The following is a 14,842-nucleotide window of genomic DNA, read 5'->3' on the forward strand; positions in this document are numbered from 1 at the left end:
AAAATACTCGTCTATTCTAATTCTAGTAATTGATCCCTTATGTCTTATTGCTTTGTTTATATCTTTCTCCTGTTAAACCATATATGGAAAGAGCTCATTCTGTTTATTTAATTTATTATTTATTTATTGTTATTTAATTATTATTATGCAGTTAACAAAAAATTGCTATTCAATTACGTTCCTTTGTCAGAATAAGAATCTTGACTATATAAGATATAGACATAATATGATAATGGTATAAGATAAAGGCAAAGATTAAAAAGGATCAAGGAAAAAAATAATAGTAGTTGTGTTAAGGGTGTGTTTACAGGTGATTCCCCCCCTTGGGTTAGGCTTCTTTAGTATTATCATGATAATATTTTAACAAAAAATCAAATTAAGATTCTGTTATACTATATATGAATCACTGTATATTTAGTTACATAATCACATCTGTAAAGTGTGGAGGATTATTTGTAGTCTGAGCCTATGAAGGAGCTTTTCTTTACCATTTATATAATACCACTGCAACTAAAAAAAGTATTAGTTGAAGGAGACAGCCCTGTAATGTAGAAATTAGAATTCTCATGAAAGGGTAACGTAGCGCCTCCTGCCTTTGATTTAAAGGAACTACACTAAATTTAGGATGTTTCTAGAACTGACTTTAACTTACGTTACTATCTCACGTGCATTATGAAGTCATTCCTGAAAAAAACAGATTTAAAGTTTCAAATTCTCCATTAATACAAAATCAGTAGTTATACCAATGTTTTGTCATATATAATGCAATCAAGTACATAGACACAGCCTTGGAATAGAAACCTCATTGGGATTTTACTCCTCACAGTGTCTTAGGAGATAACTGTGGTGGATGATGCCAGGTTTGCAAGGGCAAAATACTGACACTTGACTCTTCTTCCAGAGATTCTCCTTGGTCTTGGATGAGTGAGTCAAGGCCAGAAGGGAGCCTTACCTTCCTTCTCTGACTAAACACTATCATGGCCTCAGTAGCCACACTTCTCCACCGGCCAAATCCACTTGTGATACAGCTCATAATTAGGCAAGGTGCATTTGAACTTCTGGCCATGACCTCCATATTTTAGGATGGGGGTAAAAGAAGGAAGAAGAGCCTCTCCTCAATACTTCCTGCAACCTTAGCGATGGTAAGTGGAGCCTTTAACATGTTAACAGGATACCTATGGGCTCACAGGACTGTTTCATTTTGGGAAAGGCATATTGCCTTTGAGAATTATACGATTCCACCTTATTTTTCTCAGAGATAGGATTAAAAATTGTTTTAATTAATTTTATTTTCCTTGCTACTTCATGACTCTTGGTGGTGCATTTCTCTTGTGATTTGCAGAAGATCACCCTTCCCCCAACTCTTGCAGAGTTAACCATTTATTTCAGTACCTTAAATAAGAAAATAAAAAGCAGATGCTATGAGGGTACTTACTTGAAAAACACGAAAATCCCCAGCGAAATCACCAAGGTGAAAATCGACAAAGAATGACCCACAATAGCCAAGTAGTACAGGACATATGCGCTCTGCAACAAGAGCAACAACGATGAAACAGTTATAAAAATAAACAGGCAGATAAATGATAATAGAGGAGGGAAAATAGTTTCTATTTTTAATATAAGTGTAATTCAACAATTGTTCTCCTTTAAAAAAATCTAAAATTATAACATATTTCAGAGAAATTATATTGAATTATAATATTTGGGGTTAACAAGTTAAATGATATAAGATTATCAGTTATACTAGAATTTGCATGATGTGGTGGGAAGAATGTAAGACTGGATTCATCAGAGCTGTTCTTTACTCAGAGATTAAGTCTTTGTGTGACTCTCATAAGTCAGCCACTTCACCCCTCTAGATCTCAGTAGTTTTTATCTGTAAAATAATTTGGTCAAACTAAATGATTTTTAAAATAATTACATACTACTTATAAGAAACATAATTAAATACTGGGATACAGAAATACTGGACATAAAAGGATGGGGAGATGATGATCTAGGTAAACACTAACCACAAGAAAATGGGTGTAATATCATATAGGTCCAGAGCTCAAGTCAGAGAGATAAAACAATTTGTAATTTCTATTCACCTAATAATATCAGTTCAAACCACATAAACATAAAGCAAACGCTGACACCACTTAGTAATCAATAGAACACACAATACAAATGCAGTATAAATAAGTTGGATAATTTCTGTGAAGTTTTTTAATTCCTGGTAGAATGTGGCATTTATGTACAAATCATGACCCTTCTGCATTTGATTCTTGTCACTTTACTCGTGAAGAGCCTGATATTGAAGTACTGATTCCACTAACAGGCTCTCAAAGCATGCAGAGTCCTTTGTTTGGTTAAATGCATTATTGCTGAACAGAAGCAAATATTGCTTTTCTAGGAGTTTGAATTTCAAAATGAACTAATCAACATCTCCTGAATTGTGGCTGTTCACCACTTGACCGGGTATTTGCATATTATTTGCCATTTTCATTGATACTACTCTCCTAACAGAATGCTTTTTATCTTTGCAGAAATGATAATTAAGGTTGGAGTCGTTGGTTTATATCTAGAACTTATGATAAAGACTTCAAAATAGCCTATAAGCCCCTTCTTAGGAAGTATTTAGGAATCTTTGCAAAAAAACAGATACTCAGCTGCTGTCTTTTCTCCCACCAATTCATTTTCTGGCTATTTTGTTCACTTTACCACTAGACAAAACCAGGAGTGGCATTTTCTAAGAGTTCTTCCTTTTAAATAGTTCACCATGTAGAATCCCCTTGTCATTGAAAGTACTGTTTTTAATTTAGATATATGCTCATGACCCATCCTCTGTCACTATTTTATTTTTATCTCTGTATATTTTTATTTCTAAGAAAATTTTATATAATTGATTTTCTTTCAGTTGCCTCCAGACTACTTTAAAAAATATTTATTCTTTTGAAATAAAGTTGTCTAAATGTGTAAGCTTAAACCAACAGCTCATAATTTAGTTGCCATTCTTGGTGTCATTCTTAAGACTGAGAAGTGCTTTTTTTTTTTTTTAATAAATGCTAAGATTCTTTCTTCAAAACAAAAAAAAATTTTTTTGCCTGTATATAGATGGAAGATTTGTTCAAAGAATTTCAATCATTATGTTAGGTGCCCAGAGGGGAACATTTACTCTTAAAATCCTTTCTTTCTATCTCAGATGTGGTTAGAATGAGAAGGTCAAATATGGCAGCCTGAAGAACTACTTACTTGGATATGTACTCCTTATAACAATTGAGTTAACAGGATTACAGTTTTTTCATGTAAAATCATAATTAACACTCATTCAGGTATTCCTTACTTGGTGACATGTCATCTCAGTCAGACCTTATTACGTAAATAGCTCTCCATTAGGATGTAGACATGCATCTAATTCTCAGAGGTGACTATGCAATTTGTAAAGCGGTAACCAGCGTTGGTACCCCCAGCCTACGCCTGTGACAAGATGTCCTTCTGGTCTCTAGTCAACTGGTCTCAAGGCTACCTGTTCATCTTGTTTGTTTTTTGCTGTTGTTTTGTTTTTAATAAAAGGAAAATTTTCTATACTCCTAAATCTTCACTGTAGCAAACAGAAGCACTGATGAGCTTTTAGCTTCCAACTCAGTAATTATTTAGCATGCAGGCCTATCTTTGAAGGAAACAAAAGGTTTCTACTGCTGTGTGGTTAAACACTGACTGTTTCTCCCAGCTCAGTGGGAAAGAGGAGGCTGATTGTGGGTTTAGTGATTTTTTTTTTTTTCAGATTTCTCATGCATTTGGAGAGTAAGTATCTGGGTTTTTCCCATTGGCTTAAATGTATCCAAGCAGAGATGATACTAAAAATATTTAACAGGCAGTAAGACAAAAGTACTTCCACTGAAAATAACCTAAACTGCCACACCTGTATCTACAGGCTGATGGGCAGCCCCATTCTAAGGGTTCCTTCAAGCCCTGATAGTAAAACTCTAACTGGCATCTTGGGGGCAGGGAAGAGGGGAAACTGTCACTTTGTGGCTTGAGGAAAAATCTCTAATTTTGGAATTTTTCTCACAGAAGAGACATCTTAGAGAGTCCCTGGAAATGCTGCCTAATGTCTGAATGGGGAATCCCATCATCTTTCCCATGGACACTATTTGCCTCATTATAAATGGCCTGATTCTATATGCTCATGGAACTCTTTGACACCAGGTGCCAAAACAAGAAGTAGAATGTCATTTTTTTCTAATACTACTTCATAGAGTCCCTAGAAACTTACAGGCCATTATCTGATTTCCTTCTATAAAATAGGTTGGCTTCTTGGTAGCAGGTGTTTCATAGTGATGCATATATTTCTGTGTAAAAATAATGGCATTCTCACCCAATACAGAAATTTGAAATAGAACCTACCTTCAGTTTCTCAGGAGTGAAAGCATTACACATAGTATAGTTGGACCAGGTTCGATTGTTCTCAGGATGTTTATACCAAACCCCTTTCTCATCACAGTATTTTGTAACCTTTTCTGTTAAGGAAACACAATTATTACATTATTATCTCAAACTACCAAGAAGGAAAAATAAAGCTTAAAAGCCATGCCACAGTGTTAATCACTTTATATAACTTGAATGTGAATATAGGTCAATGGAGACCATCATGAAGATGTATTGTGCACAATGTTTTAGCATGCGTTGTCTCATTTTATCATCAGCGAAGCCATGTAAAACGGATGTTGCTATATCTCCATTTTGTAAACAGGAAGCAGAGAGTGAGAGAGGTTATAGAGTTTGAAAAGTCACTGGATAGTGGGTCAGCTAGGATTTAATGTCCGGTCGGTTGCACTAAAAAGTGCTACCTATACTGTACCTCATATTTTTTTAAAACCACATTACATTTCTGATTTTAGATAGAAACTATATGAGAAGAGCAAGACCACATCTTCATTTATATGCAATATTTATTTATTAGGTTGACTGTATGAAACCACAGTTTTTGTGAGTCAGATGGTCAAATATTGGCAATTTCATACAGTTAAATCCAAGAGAACAAAGAAGTCCAAAACTAAGAGGTGTATCAAGAAATAATTTTTGTGCTTCTCAAAAATATTTCATTTAAATCATCTCTTTATCCCACAGAGGGCATACTAGGGGTGTATAGATTTAGCCTTCGCTATTTATTTCTTTAACCATCTCTCAGGTGATAGTGAAATTTGCTGATTTGGCTGGATTGGCATTTTAAAGATCTCCACCTTGCTATGGGCCAGGCACTGTGCTAAGCACTTTGCAGAATTATTTTCTTAAATGTTAATAATGACCCTTTAAGATGGGTATTGGTCTTCCCATTGTACACATGAGGAAACTGAGGCTCAGATAGATTGAGTAAATTCCCCATCTATGGCTAGCAAGTAGGAAGGCCAGGGGTCAAATCCAGGTCTGGTCTGCTTGATTCCAAAGCTATTGTGCAGCTAGTTAACTCTGTATTAAGGCTCATAGTTCTGTGGACAAGTTATCTACACTCCATTCAGTGACCCAAAGAATCATAAATAATTTGTTGACTGTAAGATAGTATTTAAAATCTAATCTGATTGGCTATACAAATGGAAGAAAAAATTATATTGAGTTAAATAAAATAGAAAATAATGAACAAATGCACATTGAAATGAATGCACTTGCCAAATTTAATCTGAGTTATTCTGACTTCCTCTAGTTCTCCAGAGTACCTCTACAATGCACTTATTGCCTTAGATATCATAAAGCAACCTCAAATTGGTATAATATGCAAATAGGTTTTACCAGTGTATTTAGAACCCTTACAAAATTTTGATTTTTGATAATTTCCTGGGAAAAATATTTTTGAAGCATTTTTCTTCATTGGCAAAGGCAAAGAGCTGTCCCACCTGTGGATAGACCTTTTATTGTATCACTTTTGGGGTTTTTTTTTTTAGCTCAGGATGTGGGAGTCTGAATCACATACTAATATTTGGAGGAAACTGTTATTGTTTTAAATACTAAGAAAACAATTCATGTAAAAAAAAAACCTTATTTGTCTAAAACATCACTGAGATCTCATAATATTTAAAATAATTTTCTATCAGTATTTATGGTTAGTCAATCAATATGCTAAGAGCTAGTATGAGAATTCTTTTATCTTTGGCAGATTTTAAGGGAAATTAAAAATTTTTAATTATAGAACTGAAACAGGTGCTATCAAATTAAACACAAGATTCAAGCTTAAAACTGTAGATTTGTTTGTATGTCTACTCTAACAATTATTTCAAGTGGATGAAAAAACACATTCTGCAAGCAAAAGATGTTTTCAAGCAACCTATGAGACTCATCATTGCTTAATGTAAATTTGTTAGAAAGTTAAATGGAAAAATTTTTAATTGTAGATTTGCTGAGATAGCCATTGGACAAAAACTATATAAAGAATCACCACTGAGGGGTGCCTGGGTGGCTCAGTTGGTTAAGTGTCCAAGTTCTGCTCAGGTCATGATCTCATGGTTTGTGAGTTTGAGCCCCGTGTTGGGCTCTGTGCTGACAGCTCAGAGTTGGCTTTGGATTCTGTGTCTACCTCTCTCTCTGCCCCTGCCCTCCTCATTTTCTCTCTCTCTAAAAAATAAATAAGCATTCAAAAAAAAAAAAAAAAAAAAAAGAATCACCACTGGACACCAACAATATTTCAAAAAAGGGTTAGCACTAATCAGCATAGAAAAATTGATATTGACAATTGGTCAATGATTTTGCTAATGCTATTTGTTGAAGCTTCTTGCAATTTTTAGAAAAGTGGCTTGCAGTGCAGCATCTTATCTTTATTATATTGTCAGAAACTAGCTTATTACTTTATCAAAATGAATACAATCTGTTTTAACAACATTATTTAGCTATGTAAGGCAAAATATATTCTATGGAGGAGGGAGGGGTGTTCCTCCTCAAGAAGTCCATTCCAATCATGGACAAGACTGTAGGAAATATTATTTTGTTTTGATGTCACTAAAGTCTGGATCTAAGCATTTCTTGCTTCTACCTGTTACAGCTATAAGAACTTGTCCTCCCCACCTGGCAAGTCTTTCAATATTCAAAGAAAGGATATGTCTACTCTAACTTCCCTTTCCAAACCAAACATCCCTATTTACTCACACTACACAGTTTGCTGTCCCTTCATAGTCTGGAGCCACTCTGCATGTGCTCTGATACTGGTATTTCCCTAAAATATTTTAAATTTGGACTGCCCCATGAAGAGGGCAGCATGCTTATTTCACTTTAGATTCATATGGAGGTTTTACAGATGCTCAGCTCCAATCTCCAGAGATTCAAATTTGATTAACTGGAGAGGTAACCAGGCATTAGCATTTTTTAAAAAGCTCACCAATTCCAAAGGGTATCAGGGTTGAGAATCATTGTCCTAAACCATGTTGACCATCTTGGCGCTGTGCCATTAATGTTGACTGAGTGACATTAAGATCAGGGCCTTAAGCACCTCCTTATAAATCTGCTTTTTACATTCTAGCATATTCCTTCAGGCCACCAGCCTCTTTTGAATTTCAGTGCTGTTATTCACTCTCTCATGACCCGTCTTTTACCAAGCACTTTGTCTAAAATGAAATCTCTGTCATTTCATGAAACTGTTTTGTTTATCATCAAGGTGTAGCTTTGGGTCAATGGTAAAATCCTAAAGAATTTACGTTTGGTGAAATAGGTATTTTTAACATGTGTTTTTCTTTTGAAGTGGATTTGTCCCCCCATTGAGAGGGTTCTTTCTACAAACCAGGCTGATAAGATGGATCTATGCCTGGAAATCCCTGTTTTGCTGACCAAAAACTTGCCTTTTAGTCAGTAAGTATAGCCATTTTGGCAAGAGCCCATTGCTGCTTTGGAACTGGCCTTGTAGTCTCAGTTGCAGAAAAGCTCTTTGTGCCAATCAAGTTACTTCTAATGTAGTTGTCAAGTCAAGATTAATGAAGCATCATTTACTGGGAAGAGTCAATAAAAGATGGAAAGATTATCATCAAATAGCATTTAGTTAGAGTTTACAGGAATGTAGTGCTGAGCAGGGGCAGAGCACTAAGCCCTTCCTCTTTTCACAATGAGAATTTTCAGCAGTGGCTGGCCTGAACTGGTTTTTAAAGCAGTCCCCCGTAATCTCATTTTCACTATCTCTGTCTTACTGGGGTGGAACTTTGGATCTCATCCTTGCTAGATGCACGAAAAGCATCTCTCAAACATTGATACAGGGACAGACTAATTTCTCTGCTCTAATCTGGATTCCAGAGACTTTCTTGACTAGATTTTACCATTTGACTATTGTTTCTATCTTAACTGATGATCTCACTTTCGGTCTGTGCAGCAGTAAACTCTTGCCATTCATTATCAGTGAGTAAAGGGAAACAGATGGGCTGGTTGATCCCAAAAGATGGTAGAAACTCTGACCAAACAACTCTTGGAAAAATTTGAAAGTTAAGGTTGGTTTTTTCATACATAATCTCTTAAGCATGAAACAAACACTGATTCCTCTTCAAAATGCTAGTTCAATGAAGATCCTTCCTGTCAGGACCTTGGCATTCCCTTCCACTCACTGAATATTCCAACTCTCTTCCACTGAACCACTCCCAAAAGGACACAGAGGAAAATCGGCACTGTGAGGTGCGGAGGGATTACTGTGTTCTGTTATATCACATCTTGTTAAAAGGGATCAGGAGCTTGAGATGGAATGAACTGACTACCTGGGGCCCTGACTCCCAGCCAGCCAGTTCAACACCTAGAGCCACTTAAACACAGTCAGCAGACTGGGACTCAGGCACACCCAGGCACACTCTGCTCTCAGGCACAAACCTCACCTGTTAACTGGGATTTAAATCGTGTGTCTGTAGCTTAGTTTCAGCATATGGGTCTCTTTTATAACTAAGATTTATACTCCCTTTTCAGTATGTTAATCCCATATAGTATTTCATTAGGGCAGATTTTCTATCTAGTGTTTTGGAACAGAATTTTTCTGGCCCCAACACCTGCAGTCCCTGAAGCTGGGTGGCTACTGCTTTTTACTCCTCTGGTACAGTCTCGTTGGATACTGGGCTCTCCCTCCCATGGGCACAGCTACTTAGTGTATTGGTTGAGCTTTCCTGGTACCAGCCACTTTCTTAACTGGACTCTCTTTATTATTTAACACATTTTCATCTTGGCTATACATTTAATCACAAGCAGAACTTTAAAAGATCATGCCCAGGTTATGCTCCAAACTAATTATTTAAGAATATCTGGGGTGGTACCAGGCATCAGGATTTTTTTAAGTTTCCTAGGTTCTTAGCTAAGTTGAGAATCACTCATTGCTAACACCTACCCAAATCCATTCCCCTGATCCCCACGTAGCTAGTCTCTGGATTGAGGCTGTTATACAAACTCAAACATCTCTTTACACATTCCTTGCACTGCTCCTGACCACTAACTACCAGAGCATCTTGGATTCCAGATCTCCAATTTATTTGGATAGCTGACAGTTCAGAGATACATCTTGTCAGCGCTCTGGCTTCTCACTCCACTTGGTAGCTGGTACTCCTCGACCTTTATCCTGCCTAAGCATCCTGACCCAACTTCCAGTTACACCAGTGTGGCTAGATTAAGGCCTGAAGGAAAAACATGTCTTCCTTAGAAGGTTCTAAAGGTACTTCAATCTGCACAAGTTTGTATGGAGACTTAGAAATATTGCTTCCCAAATGCTTTTCCAAGACTGTTGCACTTACTTATATGTATTATATATATATAAGAGAGAGGGAGACACAGAATCTGAAGCAGACTCCAGGCTCAGAGGTTTTAGCACAGAGCCTGACATGGGGCTCAAACCCACAAACTGTGAGATCATCACCTGAGCTGAAGTCAGATGCTTAACCTACTGAGCCACCCAGGTGCCCCTGCATTTACTTACAAAGAGAGGGTTAGGTAAGAGCTCTAGGGACTTGGTACACTTGCAATTTTGTGTCAAATATTGTGTGAGTATAAAATGAGATAATATATATGAAAATGTTTTGAAAAGTTAAAAATGACACTCAATGAAAAGTATTCCTGTGTTACTTTTATAACTAAAATGAATTTGGTGTCACTCATTTACTTAACACACATTTATTGACTGCTTATGTTGTGCAGGGCATGGAGCTGGGTATTAGTATGATCCATTATAACAGCATTAGTCTTATTTACTGAACATATTTTAATAATCTACTGTTGGAACAGAAATCTAGTAGATGTCTAGAGTTACCACCTTCTGGTTTATTTTCCTTTAGACATGACAGTTTTATATAACTCTCTTTTTTTAAATTTTTTTAATGTTTATTTATTTTTGAGACAGAGAGAGAGAGAGCAGGGGAGGGGCAAAGAGAGAAGGAGACACAGAATCTGAAGCAGGCTCCAGGCTCTGAGCTGTCAGCACAGAGCCTGACATGGGGCTTGAACTCACGAACCGTGAGATCATGACCTGAGCAGAACTCGGGCACTTAACCGACTGAGCCATCAGATGCCCCTATATAACTTTCAGTGTTATATAAAATTTCCATTATGCATGCTATATCAGCCCAGTAGACCCGAACTCTAGACCAAGCATTTGCATAAGTTGCTAAATGTGACACAATTGAAAACTTAAGAACAACCACATTTAAGTAAAACTTCACAGTTTAAAAAAATTAATTTAGGGGTGCCTGGGTGGCTTGGTCGGTTAAGCGTCTGACTTCGGCTCAGGTCATGATCTCACGGTCCGTGAGTTCGAGCCCCGCGTCGGGCTCTGTGCTGACAGCTCAGAGCCTGGAGCCTATTTCAGATTCTGTGTCTCCCCCTCTCTCTGCTCCTCCCCTGTTCATGCTCTGTCTCTGTCTCAAAAATGAATAAATGTTAAAAAAAAAAATTAAAAAAAATTAATTTAAAATTTTACTAAAATTTAATAACAAATATTTAAAATATATAAAAATTTAACTTTTATTTAGAATTTAAGACCTAATGTACACAACTGACCAGTAATGCCACTTAAAAAATAAGGAGAGCTTGTAATATTTGTGCAACTGGGTAATACTTCAAGTAAGAAAATTCTTCAGAAAATGCTGAAACACAGAGTATGATTAGATAGATATCTTTTATATCTTATTTTCTTTTCAGAACCATGAAAATTCTAAAAGCGAAGCAAGATGTGAAATAAAAAGAAATATTTTACCTGATGGATCAAAGTCTGGAAAATAATCTGGGCAGTATTGATGGGACAGTACTCCAGCCGGTGTATCATCCCAGCACAGCCATCCATCCCAGGTACGGTTGCAATACGGACCTGATTATTCAGAAAGAAATTAACACTGTATTTGGAAAAAGTTGCAGAATCATCAGCAGGGATTTGACAGTGTTAAACAGGATCTATCTATTTAATAGATGGTTATTTTGGAGCTCTGGACATGCATATGGAAATATTAAAAAGAACAGCAACAACAACAAAATAAAGATATTCACTTTACCAACTCTTAATAGAGTTTACATTTTTAGAGGGTTTTCTCCATTTGCTCCTCAAAAGACATACATGTCATCTGTATGGAATCTTTCCTCTAAAATCTTTCCTTGAAAATGTCTCCAGAAATGCTGCAAAGAAATCTTGTGAAAGGTATATGCAGTATCACCCCTGGATCAGAGGCTTACCTTGAAAAAACTATATGTTTTTGTAACATATGGATCCTACTAGCCATTAACCTTCAAAGGGGTTGCCTTGAATAGTTCTATTCTTAATCCAAGGGTTTAAAATTCAATTGTTCAAAATTCCTGTGGGAGATGCATTTGTCCACAGTAAACAGGTCACACAGAAATCTAGTCTTATTATTTTAGAATCACACTTTGTTAGTAGCTAAAATAATGCTCAGTTTGAGTAGTTTATGTATTTATCAGCATTGGGTCTTAGTGGTGTCTCACTGCTTTCAAAATTTAATGTACCCTAAAATGTGAAGATTGACCTCTATAAAGCTATTCAAAAGAATAAGCCTCAGGCTTTGAAGGCAGTCCAAGAACAAAAAAAAAGGAAGGAAGGAGGAAAAAAGGAACTAAGGAAAGAAAGAAAAGAAGGAAGGAAAAGAAAAAAGAAAAAGAAAAAAAACAGAAAAAAGAAAAGAAATGATCATAGCACAAAAGTTCAGCCTCCCAAAATGATTAAGACTGAAGTGAATGAAGGAGTCTGCTCTCGCTTGGTCTCTGAAAATAAATGTGTTTCTATTGTTTCACTTGCTTCAGAAGAAATGATTTCTTCTTTGGGCAGAGATGCATCTAATGACTTTTCAGTTTCTTAAAAAACACTGAAACTACTGGAGACCGAAGAATAACATGTATCTATCTTTCTACTGTCTTGAGTTTTGTTTAAAAGAAATATTCTAAAAATAGGAAGTAGAAATTAAGTAGAAATTTAACTATTTAAAGGCAAACCATGTGTAGTAATAGAATATAGTTAACTGATATTCCCCCTCACCCCCAACACACACACCAAGCAGTGTTATCTTAGAATATACAAGGGTGTACAAGATCTTGTTGGGTCTTTTCAAATGTTTTAGGGGACAGGGAAGAGAACTGAAATGGATGTAGTAATGCTTGGCCATCACATAGCCCTCTATGGCTAAAAGAATAGGCTTGGCCCTGAAAATATTTGAACAGTCACATAGAGCATTCTAGAGAAGGTGACAGATAAACAATGCCTGCCTAGGAGATAGCTTTTTTCTAATTTCTCTGGGAACTGGGGCTAGAAAAGGAGAAGGAATAGCAATAGTTGCCAACGAATTGACAGTTAAGGGAAGATACTGCCTAATTAACCCAAAACAAGACAGGATTTTGACAGGATTCACCTGAGGCAAATTCTCTGCCCACCATTTTCCCATTCCCTTCCTATCATTTTCCAATTCTTCTCCCTCACTTCGTCCTGCATTGTCCCTCTTTGCCAGGTGTGAATACTGAGTTATTGTAGTAATTTTGTCATAAGTGTAGATGTTAGCCCAAAACCAGTTGGGTGGACTTGAGCAAAGAAAGTAGGCATGTGTCCAGCATGAAATATACAAGCATACCATAGTTTGAAAACCACCGTTAAAACTGCTGGCATATTAAAACTAGTCAACACATATTTACCCACTGAAGCAAAAAACCTTTAATGTTGTTTGAAACATATTTGCATACATCTTTCTTCTTACCTTCTCCTTGGTATGGGGGTAACTGCTGCATGCGGTCATAGCATTTGTACTGCGCATCCGTCATTTTCTTACGTCCTAGGACGTAGAGAAATGGCTCGGACTTCATATTTGGAGGATAGGTGTCATTTGAAGTGGCAGGAAGAATTGGGGTTGGGTGCTGTATTAAAAAGAAAAATCAGTCACTTATAGAGAGCAGGAGCCGGTGTATACAGAAATAAATGAGACAGTCAAAAAGTTTGAAAACATTTTCCTTCCACGAGCAACAATTATATATGGTCTCCAAGTGGAATATTTTTCTTCATAACTGAAAAGTGTATTTATATTTCATCTACAAATTCTACCTACAGATTTCATATATGCATTCTTTCCATTCACTACTGAAAATGTATAGCCCCCACTCAAACTCATGCACCTCTTTATCATATAAGATTGTTTTAATTTTGTTATCACTGTTAAGTTTAGAGGTAAACAAAACAAATAACCTGATTTCCAAAAAATACCAATATTAAATCAACTTTGCCTTCTTTGGAACTTCTAATAATCATGAATCATGTTATTAAAAATAGATATATTAGTGCAATAAGTAAACTTTTATATTAGATTCTTTCAGCTGATTTTTATTTCTGCTTAGATTACGTGCACTGCCAAAAATTCACTCCAGGTAGTCACAGAACAAACGAAATCTGTTCCTCTGAGATACTCTGCATTGGATAATTGGCTTTAATATCTTTAAATAGGCTTCTTCAGCAGGTGACCTACACAGGATAATTTATTTTCACTGCTGGAAATCAGTGCAAATCTTAAATATTTCTCTTAGTGCTTCTGCACTTTTGGTACAGGCTGTCACTGGTCATGATCACAGACTGACAAATTATCCTAAGTCATGTTTATATAGATTTCAATTTCTTTTGTGGCCATGATGTTTTTGGTGGTGCTTGAATCTGTGATTCTATACCCATGTTCTGCATAGAGACTTGTTCAGAGAAGACTGTAAGCTTCAGCTTGCACTGGCTTTTTCTTCTTCTGAAGTTAGAAAGTTGCTCTCTTTCTATCACACCTGTTAAACACATTTTTTTATTTGGCCTTATTCTGTCTAAATTATTCTAGGATTGAAGTTTCCCCAGCTGTATTCATGCCAGAAACAGTGTTGCATACTTTTCTCTATTCCTCACAGTCTCTAAGGCAAACTCATTTTTATTAAGTTGACCTGTATACCTCAGGCTACTCAGAGTGTAACCACACTGTTTCCCAGTGTATGTCATTGTGTGGATGTGGCATGCTTTCCTATCAGATAGCATATCACTAGATGCTAAATTGTACAATGCATAATACAATAAAAATTCAGAGTGTACAGAGGGCATGGTGCAAGAATAGTCAGTTACCATTACAGATACAAGGTAGAATTTCAACTGGACTTTGAGTATATGCAGTGTCTACATAGGCAGAGAGGAGAGGGAAGGCTTTCTGAATGAAGGGAAAGGAATGCGTATAGGTCCCAAAGGTAGGAAATGGCACGTATGAGACACAGTAAGGAAACCATTGTTCCTGGAGAGAAGCATATTTGGGGGTTAGTAAGAAATGGAGTCAAGGAAAATAAGATAATATAGAGCCCTGAGAAAACAAATCCAAAGTGCCTGGTGCAATGAAAGGCTCAATACATTTTAGCTAATATCATTAAAACA

General features: G+C 36.4%; 1 protein-coding gene across 1 annotated transcript in view; it reads right to left on the bottom strand.

Moving 5' to 3' along the window:
* CALCR (calcitonin receptor) overlaps positions 1 to 14,842 on the bottom strand; it is a 155,114-nt gene that overhangs the window by 41,664 nt on the left and 98,608 nt on the right. The window contains exons 3-6 of the mRNA XM_019443328.2: positions 13,161 to 13,317; positions 11,168 to 11,278; positions 4,390 to 4,502; positions 1,436 to 1,527 (exon numbers count right to left, since the gene is read on the bottom strand). Coding sequence (XP_019298873.1) covers positions 1,436 to 1,527; positions 4,390 to 4,502; positions 11,168 to 11,278; positions 13,161 to 13,317 — 473 coding nt within the window. The remainder of the gene's footprint in view (positions 1 to 1,435; positions 1,528 to 4,389; positions 4,503 to 11,167; positions 11,279 to 13,160; positions 13,318 to 14,842) is intronic.

The sequence above is a fragment of the Panthera pardus genome, unplaced genomic scaffold, assembly GCF_024362965.1.
Source record: "Panthera pardus isolate Hobbes unplaced genomic scaffold, ASM2436296v1 HiC_scaffold_8, whole genome shotgun sequence".
NCBI lineage: Eukaryota > Metazoa > Chordata > Mammalia > Carnivora > Felidae > Panthera > Panthera pardus.